At 41.7% G+C, this 16,735-nt stretch overlaps 1 protein-coding gene across 1 annotated transcript; it reads right to left on the reverse strand.

The window, feature by feature from the left end:
• Positions 1–558: 558 nt before the first annotated feature.
• LOC115141335 (innate immunity activator protein-like) lies at positions 559–16,386 on the reverse strand. Its single transcript, XM_029680095.2, is given in 12 exon segments — positions 559–1,592; positions 1,594–1,647; positions 3,777–4,201; positions 4,204–4,502; positions 4,762–4,914; positions 5,908–6,190; positions 6,302–6,355; positions 6,484–6,712; positions 6,996–7,118; positions 9,532–9,665; positions 11,097–11,236; positions 16,264–16,386. Coding segments are annotated over 11 exon segments (1,848 nt in total). The 5' UTR covers positions 11,152–11,236; positions 16,264–16,386; the 3' UTR covers positions 559–1,553.
• Positions 16,387–16,735: the final 349 nt, after the last annotated feature.

The raw sequence follows: 16,735 nt of genomic DNA on the forward strand, positions 1-16,735 counted from the left end.
TTTGTGCAAAAATGAGTTTACATCCCTGTTAGTGAGCATTTCTCCTTTGGTAAAATAATCCATTCACTTGACAGATGTGGCATTTCAAGAAGCTGATTATAAGCATGATAAGACAGGTGCACAGGTGCAGCTTTTGCATTTCAGTTCCTTTCAAAGTTCTTGGTTAGATCCAAGTGGAAGTGATTTTATCTTTAATTGAGGAAAGCTCGAAGACGTGGTCAAGTCCTCTGCTAGATCAGAGTGCAGCTTGAGAGATTGTTCCATATTGAATGAATGGGTAAATGTGATTCTTAAACTATTAGCTGTCGCCGTGTCTAACTTCCGATGTAGTGAAAAAAACAACTTGCAGCTGTAAAAACGGTTGTTTTGGATTTGGATTTACTGCGCAAAAGTGCCACTTTAAAAAAATAACCTTTAACTAGGCAAGTCAGTTTTTTGAGAACAAATTCGTATTTACAATGACGGCCTATCCCGGCCAAACCCAAAAGCCGCTGCACAACTCGGGAACCTCTAAATCATGAGATGGCTACAAATAACATGGATACATTTCAGAAGAGATTCAGAGATACGAACTTTATTTATTGAAACAAATACTTACATTTATGAAATGTAGTTTTACAGGAACTGTGCACATTAGCCAGCCAGCTAAAACTCTTATGTAAACAAACAAAAAAACAGAACCTGATTACAGATCAGTACAACTATTAATATCATTCATCGGATACGTGGAATATGAGAGAATTACATATGTTTTGTGGCATTGTTCAATGTGACATCCATAGTAAAATGGTACAACTTTTAAGTATCATGTATCTATGTACAGAAAGTGTATTCATATGCATAATAAAATGGTTTATCAATGGCGTAATTAACGTCCATAACCAGGTGGCAAAAGGTAAGAAATAAAGGCATCAGTTGAACTCAGTTGCCATTCAATTAGCTTTTTGCTCTAAATGTTTGCCAGGTAAATAGTAAATTGATAAAGGATAGTGCATCTTCAATGCTGAATGGTCAATTGATGACAAAAAGAATACTGGTACTTATTCTGATCCTATGAAACAAAAGACCGGTCCACATTCCTGTTGGAATTGAATTCCCAATTCTGAAGAAAATTACATTCATAACAGAATGACACTGACAGGATTAACAGTATAAATCTTTATTTATTAACTTCTACAGAGAAACATTTTCTTTTAGAAAAATAGTTTAGAAACATTTTTCATAGTACTAAACAGATCCGTACAAAATAATGCTAACTATGAATTAATGTTCAAAACAGTAGATCTTTCACAGTAAAAAGGGCGGCACTATTTTAGCATTGTGGTCTGTTACTTCCTGCCTTCAGTTGATCTTTTGTTGTTGCCCAGGTAACATGTTGAGGTCAATGGTATAAAGCCTCAGGCCCTCTTTCATATTATGCCTGGTCTCCCTCATCTCATATCTGCACCAGGTCCATTAGTGTAATACATTAATGAATAAATAGGGCTTTGTGGACTGGGGGCAGAGGTTAGTGTTCCAGAGAGGGTGTGGCACTTGGGGCCCTCTCCCTAGTCCTACACCTGACTGATGAGCTCTGACTCGTCACCCACAAAACCACTGCTCCGGGGTCCCATCCGCTGCCTTCTGGAGGACCCGTCTCTGGGGAGCCTGCAGGCAGAATAACAAAAACAGGGAAGATTTATTTCAATGTCTGGTTTGTCAAGTCTACCAAGTCAGTACTAACAGAGTTATACTTTTAAATATCACTAGCAACAACATTATTGGAAGGTCACAGTATGGAAAGAAGGCAACAAAGTAGATCCGTGCCTACAAGCACAATGATGTTTCTGCTTGTGGTTCCCTGCCACCCTTCTGGGCCAGGAGTGACAGCAGAGACCATGCCCTCAGCTGCTATATTACTCAGTTCTCACAACACAAGGAAGTTGGAGACACAAATGTGAAGTTAAAGGAAGTACAGTACATAGCACGGTGTGGTATAACTTCACCATTTAGAGCTCCATAATGAGAAGGGCATAAACGTTCAAACCAAAACAAACCTAATTTGAGTTCAGCCATTATGTTTTTAGCAGCTGATCCACAACAAGGGTGTGGTGTTTTTCTTTACAGTGAACCACACTGTGACTCAGTGACATTGCGTGATTTACTTTCTGTGATCAGAACCTCCCCTCGAATATAGAATAGTCACCACTACTACTGAGAAATATTCAACCCAAAAGCTACTGAGAAATATTAGATCCACTACTGTACTACAGCTGTATTACCATGCGATATAAATCATAGCTGAAGAGTAAAGACAGTAAAACGATACAGGAATGTGGCACCTGGGTTTTACACTTACGCAAGACCTTTCCCATGCCTTGCCCTCTGGAGAGCAAATCTCAGGATACCAATTGCCTCTCATATTATAACCATTTCAATGTCTCAAGATCACATTGCCTCCATAGATCTTCTTAAACGGTATCAGCTCAAAAGATGACAAATAATTGTAGTTAATATAAGTGGCAGTTCTTTATCAGGCATTTTGAGGTTAATTTTAGATTGATAAAGTATGTAGCGAAATAGGCTTTGTCCTGAAGCGAAACTCAGGGTCATTCGCAGCGTTTTATGACGCACAGTGTGCGAGTTATCTGTGAGGCTGACAAAACAGCAGTAAGGAGGCCATGGGGTGGGACTGGAAAACCGTGTATGTCCCAAATGGCTCTCTATTCCCTATATAGTGCACTATTTTTTTTTTACCCGGGCCCATAGGGCTCTGGCCAAAAGTAGTGCACTATGTAGGGAATAGGGTGCCATTTGGGATGAACACAAAGTGTATCATGCTTCTACAACTGCATTGCTTGCTGTTTGGGGTTTTAGGTTGGGTTTCGGTACAGCACTTTGAGATATCAGCTGATGTACGAAGGGCTATGTAAATACATTTGATTTATTATGGTTTCTCTCTCTCAATGCAATTTAGTGAGCGTGAATATTGCCCTTGGACAATGGGACCAGAATAAAACGATATTGTGTGAACAGTGGTTCCTGAACAATTCAAAACAACCATTGGAAGTCATAAAACGAGCTGAAAGAAGGATCATTGAACAGTTGCGTTTTGTCCAATGACTCCTTTTGTCACAGTGTGCTTACTAGTTCATGGAGGTAATACTGGAGGTAATACTTGTTTGTGTAATACTTGTTTGTGTGTCAGGTGTGATTGCCAAACTCACACAGTTCAGTAGAACACAAAGTAAGTTGGCTTGTAAGTAACTGTATTTAGATATGGCACAAGCTTCTGAAGCTAAGCAGGGTTGGTCCTGGTTGGTCCCTGGATGGGAGACCAGATACTGCTGGAAGTGGTGTTGGAGGGCCAGTAGGAGGCACCCTTTCCTCTGGTCTAAATATCCCAATGCCCCAGGGCAATGATTTGCCCTGTGTAGGGTGCAATCTTTTGGATGAAATGTTTAATGGATGTCCTGACTCTCTGTTGTCAGTAAAGAGCCCATGGCACTTATCAAAGATTAGGGACCCTGGTGTCCTGGCTAAATTACCAATCTGACCATCATCCCCAGCTTCTAATTGGCTCATTCTTCCCTGTAACTATTCCCCAGGTTGTTGCTGTAAATGATTGTGTTCTCTGTCTACTTACGTGGTAAAATAAGGATAAATAAACATTTTTATACTCCAGTGATATTCATTATTACGGTGGTGCTGACAGTAACTCCACAAAGGCAATAATTTAAGATGGGGCAACTACATTGTAATCATGTAGTGAGTGAAGTGCTGTCGTGGCTGTTTACCTGTTCAGGGTACTTGTGGTGGTGGGAGAGAGGTGACTCGTGGCCAGGTACGTTCCTCACCCTGATCGCAGTCTGTCGGTCGAGGGAGTGAGGTCTGAACTGGTTGCGCTGGTGCCATGACTTGAGCTCCTCGTTTACCACCTGCCGGGGGAAGCCTCTGGAGGGGTGGTGGGGGTAGTCTCTGAGTGAGGGGGCGCGGGACAGTCTGACGTGGGGGGAAAGGGACGTGAGAGCCCGCTGGGGGTGCACAGGGGCCTCCTCATACCAGTGCTCATATCGGCTGGAGTGATAGGGGGGCGGAGGGCCGTGATACAGCCTGGCCATGTCCATCTCTGAAGGGTAGACCATCCCGTGGTCATAGTAACCCCTGTGGAAGCTGGGGGTGGACTGATGCTGGTGATTTTGGTAGAAGCCGGGGCCTGGGGGTAGGCCATTGGTCCATGATTGTCGTTGGGGCTGGACTGGTACCTATAGGTGGGCTGACACTGCCATGGCAGGTCACAGGGCATCTCACGACACAGGGAGCTAGTATAGGATGGGGCAGAGTGTTCAGAGTTACTGTTCTCAGTCTCAGAGCTGGAGTGGTAAATGTGGTTTCTGTAGCCTCCCCTCTGGATGGGGGACTCGCCTGGAGACGTTACCACGTATTCCGTAAGTAGCCTCCTGGGAACACGGGTACGACCCCGGTCCTTATCCAGGTTCAACGGAGGCTCACTGTTGGGAAGCCTGTAAAATATCACAAAGAAGCATTACAAACTAGGCCAAAACCGTACAAAATGAAAATAATTTGTAAGATAAAGTGAGACAGTTTCAAGATTTAAGCAGTGTGGGGACAGTGTGGATGAAATATACAATGGTGGTGCTGTGTGACTGTGATATGGGGTTGTCTTACCTACCTTATTTGAACGAACTGACTAAGTTGCTCTATAAGAGGGTCTGCTAAAATACCAAAATGTTTTTAAAAAATGTAAAAAAATGTGCTGACCTGAGAGAAAACTGATGGCGAAGGTGCATCTCTGGGGTGGAGGGGGCGCTGTTTGACTGGATTGGGCACAGTCTGAGATGGGAGAACTGCAGGGGCAGAGCAGTGTCTTCATACCAGGCTTCCACTGGAGGCAACACAGGGGTCACGGCTGGACTATTGCAGAAAGGTAACATGGACAGGAAGTAGAGATACGTGGGTTAATGACTAAACCCTGAAGATGTTATCATTCAGATGGAAAACAGGCCATGAAGGGGCCAAATGAGTGCATGTGCTTTCCATGCTTAAACTTGTTCCATGTGCCCTTATCTCAGTCCATTTGCGCTGCCACTCAAAGACAAGTTGTGACTGAATCAGAATGTTGGGGAGTAATATCCTCCCCGAAAATAACAAGGTACACCTTAATGCCTACTTTAGCAAAACCACATCAAAAGGAACTCATTTTTAAAATATCAAATGGAGTTTAAGTTGCAGAGAAGTGCTGCCAAAGAATATTTTGTGTACACTGAGGATACAAAATATTAAGAACACCAACTTTTCCATGACAGACTGACCAGGTGAAAGCTCTGATCCCTTATTGATGTCACTGGTTAAATCCACTTCAACCAGTGTAGTTGAAGGGGAGGAGACAGGTTAGAGAATGATTTTTAAGCCTCGAGACAATTTAGACATGGATTGTGTATGTGCGCTATTCAGAGGGTGAATGGACAAGACAAAAGATTTAAGTGCATTTGAATGGGGTACGGTAGTAGCTGCCAGGTGCACCGGTTTGTCAAAAGGACATCCAGCCAACTCGACAACTATGGGAAGCATTGACGTCAACATGGGCCAGCATCCCTGTGGAACACTTTCGACACGTTGTAGAGTCCCTGCCCCGAAGAAATGCAACTCAATATTAGGGAGGTGTTCCTAATGTTTGGTATACTCTGTATTTGAGTTCAACTATGAAGCTTAGAGCACTACAAATGCATTAATTCAAAAAGTCAAGGCAATCTTACATGAGGCTACATAATGGCTTGTGTATAAGAGGTTTCACCAACCCGTGAGGCTTCCATTATGGCTATTCTTGGGCTTTCCTGTACAATAAATTCAAGGGTAGCGTTGATATAAAATTACAGGAGGCACGCTGGGTTCTCCCTTGGCCTTTACCTTGACTTGCTGCTACAAGAGTGTGACTTGTTCTTGGTTTTCTGGTAAGGCTGGTCCAGACTGGACTCAGTCCAAGGGGAGTGCTCGATGGGAGGGGCCTCCAATTCCAGGTTGGTGTTGAAGCTGGACTGTAACTCCTCCAGAGTTGGAGTAGTATGGGTTGGCTTGTGGGGGCTAGGCCCAGGGAGGTGTGAGGGGTCTGGGGGGGGCTGGGGAGGGTCTGCTGGTCCTCCTGGGTGAGGGGCCTCCAAGGATGGTTGAGATGATTGACTGATCAGCTTTTCTGGAGAAAAATATAAATAATGAAGTTAAGACAGTACTCTGGTGCTATTGTCAGAGCATGTTTATCTATACAACTTTCACAAGAGTCATTTTTGCTTAGTAACGCTCTAACCTTCATCGAGCAGCGCCGAATCGGACAGAGAGCTATCATCAGAAGTGCCCTGATCTGGAAACAAAAGCAAAGCAAACAACCGTATTAATCCACGGGAATGGCACTGGAATTACATACCTCTCAGATCAGAGAGGAGAGATGTTAATGTTGTTTTATTAGTCGGCCAGTAGATCGTCACTCACCTCTCTGTGTGCTGATGCAGCCTGGCCGTGGTGAAGACCGCCCGTGCTGTAGGTGCAGCTGAAATGCTGTCTGCAGTTGTTTGACTTTCTTCTCCTCACGCTTGCACTGCTGTAACTGGCTTGTCTTCTGCGCCTTGCTGAGGTGTTCCTCATGGCACAGTCTTCGGGCCGCTTTGTATATCTGCAGCTGAAGAGATAACTCAGCTTCCACAGAGTTCAGCTCTGAGTCCTACAAGAAGCAAAAAAAAGGACGTTGGGCAGAAGTGAGTGGTTGAACATCAAATATCTCTTCCTGGCTCTTACAATGGCAGAAGCCTGACTAATGACGATTGGTGTCAAGGAAGGTAGGGCGATGGGTTGAATTGAGAAATATAATTTTTCCCTAAGGGGAACCACAGGAGTGGCCTTCAGTATTAAGTACACCTGTGTGTGGGGCTTTACAACCACTGTTAAAGGGAGAGTCAGTGTAAATGACAATAGTGTCCATGTCCAACCCCTGTCAGGCTCTTTACCACTGCTCCCTGTGGGATGCTCTGCTCGTCTTGTTTGAAGGCCGCTCCGATGCGTTGGAGAATTTGAGGCGGCTTCTCCCCAGACAACACTGGGTAATCTGCAGACAGCCGACCAGTTAGCTCCTATATGACATGGAAAGAAGGCACCAGATTTAAGTAAAATGTGTTGAATCATATTATTTTAATGCAACACAACAAATCATGTGCTGTATGTTAATATACAGTGTACTCCAACGGTATTGGGACAGTGACACGTTTTGTTGTTTTGGCTCTGGATTCCTGCACTTAGGCATTGTATCATTTTAAATTCAGTGAGGTTATTAAAGTGCAGACTGTCAGCTTTAAAAATTGTCATCCATATCAAGTAAACTGTTTAGAAATTACAGCACTTTATGTACCTAGTCCCCCCATTTTAGCAGACCAAAAGTATTGGGACAAATTCACTTGTGTTTATTAAAGTAGTCAAAAGTGTAGAATTTGGTCACATATTCCTAGCACAAAATAATTATGTCAAGCTTGTGACTCTACAAACTTGTTGGATGCATTTGCTGTTTGTTTTGGTTGTGTTTCAGATTATTTTGTGCCCAAAATAAATTAAATGGTAAATAATGTATTGGGTCATTTTGCAGTCACTTTTATTGTAATTAAGAATGTTTCTAAAGACTTCTACATTCATGTGGATGCTACCATGATTACGGATCATCCTGAATGAATCATTAATAATGATGAGTGAGAAGGTTGGACGCACAAATATCATAACCCGAAAATGCTAACCTCCCCTGTTATTGTAATGGTGAGAGGTCTTGGGAGTATGATATTAGAGCGCATGTAACTTTCTCACTCATTATTATTCACAATTTATTCAGGACTATCCGTAACCATGGTAGCATCCATATTAATGTAGACGTGTTTAGAAACATATTCTATTCTTCTTTACATAAACGTGACTCCAAAATGACAATACATTATTTACCATTCATTTCTATTGGGCACAATATTATCTGAAACACAACCAAAACAAACAAGCTTGATGTAATCCGTGCTGTAATTTCTAAATGGTTCACAAGATATCTATGAAAATACACTCAAATTATATGGAGTACAGAGCCAAAACAAGAAAAATGGTCACTATCCCAATACTTTGAGCCCACTCAGTTGGAAAATAAGAAAATTATGAGAGGACCACTATTACTTCAGAGGTAATATGACCCCATTCCCCTCAAATCAACCAGGTTGATGAACCCTCATTGAGTTCATTTTGAAATATTGTACAAAAATCTTTGCTTCCCAAATGACACTTTAGATCATTCTCAAGTGTCAGTTACGCAATGCTGCCTTTCCATAGAATCCTACTCTTTCACAACAAATTCTCAGGGCCTCACCTGCCCAGTGAATGCAACCAAACTGGCCTGCCCTCTAGCTAAACCTATATTCAACCTGAACGTGCGATAGTGCATATTATTTATTTCATTTGGGAACAGACATAATACACCCCCTGTGTTTGTTTTGAGTTAATCTACATAAAAGGTGTATATCCCCCCCCAGACAATAGTGTTGTTCATGATCTCAGCCGCTGTCGTGTTCCTGAGAGCAGGAAGAGGAGTTATCAGAGCCTCCATCTAGGCAGCACACCTCGACAGGACAAGTCCCGACAGGAGAGCCACGCCCAATTGTCAACAGAAAAGAATGATCAGACCTGGGCGGTGTCTCAAACGGCACCCTATTACCGACATAGGTCTCTGGTCAAAGGTAGTGCACTATATAGTGAATAGGGTGTCATTTGGTACACCCCTCAACAGCAGCTGAACAGGGGACTGGCTCCCCCATAGCTCGTAACGATGACGGATGGCACAGTGACATTCTTAGGGCTGAATTTGTTTCTGAGACAGATATGGGAGATATTATACCACACTAGATTATAGGGACACTTAAGGTCCATTGGCTGCCTCTCACATCCCAACAAATCAGCCTGACTGAAAGAGAAGGGAACAGTAGTGTTCTCATTGGTCAGGAGCGCCAAACCAAATAATATTTTCAGCTCAGACTAGGCAGCCTTTATTGGCTAAGTAGTTTGATTGCCAGGCAATTATTGATTAACATCTCAAAATAATATAAAAAACACACACACTGTTCTAGCTGGTATCACTTTAGTTTATAAAGCCTCTCTGCCTTTGTCAGGTCTTGAATCACATCACTCCTCCATCTATTCTACCATCTATCTAAATAATGTGTAACTGTTGACATTTTTGTATTGAACCTTTATTTAACTAGGCCAGTCAGTTAAGAACAAATTCTTATTTACAATGACAGCCTACCAGGGAACAGTGACCAGGGGCAGAATGACAGATTTTTACGTTGTCAGCTCGGGGATTTGATCTAGCAACCTTTCGGTTACTGGCCCAACACTCTAACCACTACACTACCTGCTGCCCTATCACAGTATCACTTATGGGGAAATTCACACTGATATTATGGTGAAAACGATCTGAACCCTGATGGAGTGGAGAGTGTATGTGCTATATCCAGGGGTACTCACAGCCTCTCGGATGCAGAGTTTCTTCAGCTCCAGTAGGCAGAGCTCTAGCCGGTCCTCCAGAGACTGATGCTTGAGCTTGACGGCCCGGGTATGAGTGATCACGTCCTTCATAATCGTGAAAGGACTATCAGGGCCTTGGACACACAGTGACAAAGAGGCTACTGTAAGGTCTCAGGGTTGAAAACAGCAAGGCTATAGATAGCTGGACACAATCTTTTGGCATGCTTACAATTGGTAATGCTTGCTTGTCAATTTCATATGGTTGCAGCTGTATCCCACAGATAACCCAACTGGTTGGGGAGAATAAACTGTGTCCAAATCGAGAAAAGGTGGCAATACAAATGCAAACAAAAATGTTGCTCCAATCCTGACTTGTTTCTGCCCACTCCTGAGCAGCAACGATCAAGATAATGAACCAAGATGACACCTACAGTAGACAAGACAAGGTTATTTTGAGAGATAATGAGTGTCTGTACTTGTACTGTTGGGCAATTCCACGGTAACAGAGTGACACAGACTCAGGTTTTTCACTTTAAAATGTACGTCAAACAAAAACCAATGATTTGTATAGTTTTAAATTCCCACTGAAAATTGTATGTAAATACATTGTTACATTTTCAGTGGAAACTTAAAAGTATTCTTTGTGCATAGAATTTTATGGTTTGTTTAATTTTGCAATCATTGATTTATGTTTGACATACATTTTAAAAGTCTCACTCTGCTACCATGAAATTGCCCTGTTTTATTGATCTATACTGAAACTGTCATGAAAGTGTGATAGGATCAACCTGTGAGTGAAACCAAGGCGATTAACAATGTGATTGCTCTACTACTGGAACAGTTAGGCGTCTCTCCAGCACTGCCAGTGACCACTGACAACTGGTTGCATCCCAAATGGCACCCTACTCTCTACATAGTGCACTACTTTTGACCACAGCCCTAGTAGTAGTAGTGCACTATATAGTGAGTAGAATGCCATTTGGGACACAACTCTGAGTTCATTTACAGGGCTACTAATGACTCCAGGCCAGTTGCATTTTGTGTGTCACATACTTTCAGAGATGATCTGTACTGACAGACAGCAGAGCAAGCCACCGGAGGTGTGACGGAAACGAAGAGGTCACACAGTAAATGCACCGGAACGGCAACCATGCAGGAGAAAATAAACAGTAGAAAACATGCCAACAATAAAATGCATTCTGTCTGTATGTATAATCTCCCATTGTGGGAAGCAGACAGCGTGTGACTAAATTACATGTGGTGAAGAAAGTGACCAGCAATAGCTCAGCTACTGATTTATAGAAATGATTGGTAGTGGCAACTGCATTTTCTTAGAAATGGAGCACAAAATAATAAATAACAGGATTCTAAACCCCTTTTGAATAGTGTGGCTTGCTGGCTTACTACTTCGTTATAACTGGAACACAAATAGGTTTCTAGGCCACAACCCATGGCATATCAAGTTTGAAAGAATGTTGACTAATGTCTCACTACAGGCATCCCATTATAGTGAATAACTGTTAGTGTCATCCAAGTTGAAAGGTATTTGGTGGCTTGATGCTTACCAGAGTGGAGAATGATGCCACTGTCTGTGTCACTGATCTCTTCTTTGCCCTCCATGCATGTGGGTCAGGTGGTATTCATAGGTGGGGGGTGGGGGTGGGGGGGGGGGGGGGCGCAAGGGAAAGTCCACTTTCACAATGCCCTGCAGAATTACACAATTATGTTCATCTTCTTCAACGATACAATATACTTTATTGTCCATCTGCATGAAAATTCGTTTTAAAGTCAGAATGCAAATAGAGCACTTCTATACGGTCTCATTACACTACAGAGAGTGATTCCATTTAATAGTACTAAATTGTTGCTTTTCAGCACAATTAGAATATCTCATTTTAGACAAAGTTAATGGGATCCATCCACCATTGAGTGATTAGACTTCTAACAAAACACTTCAACCATGAAAGTCACAGGGGTCAAACCAAATTCTCAGACTTTGCTCAGGAAACAATGATGCTTAAAAGGGCCACTCTTCCCATTACTTTGAGCCATTCCCTCCTGTTATGTCCCATCAGCACAGCCTCAACAGGGTTCAAACCAGAATGGATTCCCACTGTGACCATCTAACTCACAGTATAAGTCCTGAATGGCACCCTATAGCCTATATAGTGCCCTACTTTTGACCAGGACCCATAGGGTTCTAGTAATGTACTATGTAAGGAGTAGGGGGCCATTTGGGACACTAACCCACACTGGTCTTCATCAGGTGAATGTTTTGCCTGCAGCTAATGGGCTGGCTACTTTAGGGAGAAGTTGAGGAATGCCTGAACACAGGAGAGGAGAGGCCAGTCCAACAACAATTAGTCTTATTATTTTATAGGCCTATCTTAAAGACTACCAACAAAATACAGACTTAAAGAGTCTGGAATAATATCTTAATGTCCTCCAGAAATATGAATTATCAAGTACTACAATACAAATTAATAAAATTATTCTATTTGACTCTGTGCCAATTTAATCTTGCTCCTACTCCAAATTGTCTGTTGTGATCTCAAATAAATATTGGAACCTACATGCACATGTAGAACGCTGGTGACCAGATGTAGGCCTCCACATAAGCTCAGCATTACTCAATAGCTACAAAACTTCCTTGACATCCTTTCACTAGAGCTGTCCATGGCTTGTGTGAACAGCGCCAAGGAAAGGACATTAGATACATTCAGTAGAGCAGTCGAAAAAGGTCAAAAGCTTATTATGAGTTCATGTAATCATGTTTAAATTCATCAACTGTATTTTGAATATCTGAATTGAATATTGATGTATGCAGGCTGACTTTATTCAAGTGTCCCTTGTTCCTCCAAACAACTGTAGAAACAGAGGAGTTATCCATTATGTTTTGTTTAAAGCATTGATAGTGCCTTCAGAAAGTATTTACACCCCTTGACTTTTTCCACATTCTGTTGTTACAGCCTGAATTTATAATAGATTAAATTGAGATTTTGTGTCACTGGCCTACACACAATACCCCATAATGTCAAAGTGGAATCATGTTTTTAGACATTTTACAAATTAATTAAAAATGAAAAGCTGAAATGTCTTCAGTCAATAAGTATTCAACCCCTTTGTTATGACAAGTATAAATACGTTCAGGAGCAGAAATGTGCTTAATAAGTTACATGGACTCACTGTGTGCAATAATAGTGTTTAACATGATTTTTGAATGACAGCCTCATCTCTGTACCCCTGTCATACGCTGTACGGTCCCTCAGTCAAGTGGTGAAATTCAAACACAGATTCAACCACAAACAGGGAGGTTTTTCAATGCCTCACAAAGGGCACCTATTTGTAGATGTGTCAAAATAAAAAAAAGCAAACATTTAATATCCCTTTGAGTATGGTGAAGTTGTTAATTACACTTTGGATGGTGTATCAATACACAGTCACTACAAAGATACAGGCATCCTTCCTATCTCAGTTACCAGAGTGGAAGGAGGTTAATGGTGACTTTAAAACAGTTACAGAGTTTAACAGCTGTGAATGAAGAAGACAGATAATGGATCAACAACATTTCAGTTACTCCACAATACCAACCTAAATGTGTTATTTTTACCTTTATTTAACCAGGCAAGGCAGTTAAGAACAAATTCTTATTTTCAATGACAGCCTAGTGGGTTAACTGCCTGTTCAGGGGCAGAACGACAGATTTGTACCTTGTCAGCTCGGGGGTTTGAACTTGCAACCTTCCAGTTACTAGTCCAACACTCTAACCACTAGGCTACCCTGCCACCCCATGACAGTGTGAAAAGGAGGAAGCTTGTACAGAATAAAAATATAACAAAACATGCATCCTGCCTGCAATAAGACACTAAATTAAAACTGCAAAAAAACAAAACAATGGTCTGTCTGCCCTATATAAAGGATCAAACCTGGCAGAGGAATAAAAATAGCATGAATAGGAAAGTATACCAGTTTAATTTGAGGATCAGGATGTTGACAGCTGTGCCATACAGAAAGCCAATCCTCAGTAAAAAAAACACGACAGCCCACTTGGATTTTGCCAAAAGGCACCTAAAGGACTCTCAGACCATGAGAAACAAGATTCTATGGTCTGATGAAACCAAGATTGAATTCTTTGGCCTGAATGCCAAGAATCACACCTGGAGGAAACCTGGCACCATCACTATGGTGAAGCATGGTGGTAGCAGCATCATGCTGTGGGGATGTTTTTCAGTGGCAGGGACTGGGAGACTAGTCAGGATCGAGGCAAAGATGAACAGTGCAAAGTACAGAGAGATCCTTGATGAAATCCTGCTCCAGAGCGCTCAGGACCTCAGACTGGGGAGAAGGTTCACCTTCCAACAGGACAACAACCTTAAGCACACAGCCAAGACAATGCAAGAGTGGCTTTTGATTCAGTCTCTGAATGTCCTTGAGTGGCCCAGCCAGAGCCCAGACTGGAGAGACCTGAAAATAGCTGTGCAGCAACACTCTCCATCCAACATGACAGAGCTTGAGAGGATCTGCAGAGAAGAATGGGAGAAACTCCCCAAATACAGGTGTGCCAAGCTTGTAGCTTCATACCTAAGACAAGGCTGTAATCGCTGCCAAAGATGTTCAAACAAAGTACTGAGTAAAGGGGCTGAATACTTATGTAAATGTGATATCAATTTTGTATTTTTTATACATTCACAAAACCTTCCTAAAAAATTGTTTTTCCTTTGTCCTTATGGGTAGATTGATGAGAAAACAACAACAATTGAATCCATTTTAGAATAAGGCTGTAACGTAACAAAATGTGAAAAAAGTCAAGGGGTCTGAATACTTTCTGAATGGATTGTAATGCAAGGAAATGAGGCTTGATTGTTGTTCAGTGACCGAATATCCCAAACTATCCAACGTGCAGTGGCAAATATAAAGAAAGTTATTAATTGCACTACAAATAAAGATGAAATTGAACATTCTCTGGTATTGTCTTACTGGTAATCCATGTACTGAAAAAGGTTGATCAAAGTGATACACTTGAGTGTCAATAGAGATAGCTCTGAATTCAGTCAAATTTCAATCAATCAACTTCACAAACAGACAGCCTAAAACCCCAATGAGCAAGCAATGCAGAGGCAGTGGCTGGGAAAAACTCCCTAGAAAGCAGGAACCTAGGAAGAAACCTAGAGGAACCAGGCTCCAAGGGGTGACCAGTCCTCTACTGGCTGTACTGGTAGAGATTCAGGAGTACATGTGGCCATTTAGGCCGGATTCAGTCTGTCCACTGATTTTCTACCAACCAAATGTTAACTTGGTTGACCATGTCCTTGAAGCCAAGTCAGACGATTTGGTTCCCTCAGATAGAGGCCAGTTGGTGGAATGACATGATCCTGGTGACATGACCTTGATCCATACACTATTGCTGCGTTCAAGACAACTGGGAAGTCAAGCTTTTACTGGGAAAAATAATTTTGCATGGTCATCCAACTTGGAATTCTAAGTCGAGAACTCGTCCTCTTTCTAGAGCGCTGACTTCCCGGCCTGAAGATCACTGACGTCATGATTTGACCTCTTTTTTTCAGAGTTCAAATGCTGTGTTCAAAATAACTGGGAACTAATGAAAAATATTAGGTCAAATCATGAGGTCAGTGATCTTCAGGTCAGAGCTCTAGAAAGAGGCCTGAGTTCCAGAGTTGGAATTGCCCAGTTGTTTTGAAGCACTGAAGTCGTTGATTTCCGAATTCCCAGGTGTTTGAACGTGGCACCAGTCGTATTAGTATGACACATACTTCTTGCTATACAGTCTAGGGAGCTTCCTGTGATTGTCGAGCTTGTTTGTGAAACTTCCACGTCATTAAGACTGCAATCTCAGTTCGGGCAATGATTGACAGAGAGAAAAAAAGCAGGGCTTTAATTGGCTGATGCAACTGTGTGCTGAAGGCTTATTGACAACAATGCGTTTATTGTCCCGAAACTGCTTGAATCCAAAGGCAATACACTTTTAGCGTATGAGGCATGTGCGAAAAGATTATAATAGAATTCATTTTAAATCTCATGTCTATAGTATGCAAGGCACGTTAGGTTTTGTGGAAACGCTAGCACGATAATTATAATTAGGGAATTCTTAATATACAACATGGAATAAACTTTGTTATCATAAAACTCATGACGCGTGGGAAGAGGCATAATTTATTACCCGAGACTGAATAGGGTATTCATGAGTAAAATACTAGAACCTCAGTAATATTTATAAAGCCAAATGATAAAGTATACATGACAAAAGACAAAGCCTAAACATTTCAACGAAACACGGATGTAGACTTTAATCAGGAAACGATTGATTCCGCGCATATCAAGTGTCCATCTCCCCAGGTCGCTTGCACGAAGCATAAAGACTGTATAACAATTGAGACAATAGTCCCCCGTCACTTTCAAGAAACTGTTTAATCTAACATGTCTACACGACCTCCCACACACTTCCAATAGCCATGGTTACGGAGTCAACTAAAACGAAGATGTTACATTTTCATTAAAAGGGTATTACGCACTAAACGCTCTCTTTTCAATCCCAACGAGGTTCTCCTAGTAAAGGATAGAGGACAGGGGATTCCAGCAGAATTAATGAAAATCATTTAACGTAACCTAAGTATTTCGACTGTATAAAAATAGTTAAACTCTGATAATTTCAACTGAACACCTCGGAAAGCATTTTGCGTAAAGTTAAAGCGCTTTAAAAGAGCGTGCACTTACATTTGCATCAATCTGGTTCAAAAGTCGACTCTTGAAAACTGCCTTACTAATACTATTCTCGTATTTCCCACTTGAATGGAAGTGATTGAAAGGCGAACTGCCTTGATTTGAAGTAAGGTAGAAGAAGGACGACTCACACTCAAAAGGGGAGTGGTCCGCAGAGGTGGTACCAAGTCACTATTATTTGAGTCACAAGGTTCAAGTCCAGTCCTAAATAGAACGGGTCGAGACTCGAGTAAAGACTAAGTCGTGTATTCTAAGAGCAAGTAAAGTCGAGTCCAGTCACAAGTTAAAGTCAAATATCAATTAAAACAAAAAAAACAATGACTTGTTCAACTACAAATCTGTCTATTTACTGAGGCTACCAGGCAGCCCTTTCATTATTTTGTCTGTACATTTTTAACAAATTCCAAACGTAACATTCATCAGTAAATGATCAATTTGTACCGAAGCCACTCCAGCGTTGTCTTGG

This window comes from Oncorhynchus nerka, linkage group LG2 (assembly GCF_034236695.1).
Source record: "Oncorhynchus nerka isolate Pitt River linkage group LG2, Oner_Uvic_2.0, whole genome shotgun sequence".
In the NCBI taxonomy this organism is placed as follows: domain Eukaryota; kingdom Metazoa; phylum Chordata; class Actinopteri; order Salmoniformes; family Salmonidae; genus Oncorhynchus; species Oncorhynchus nerka.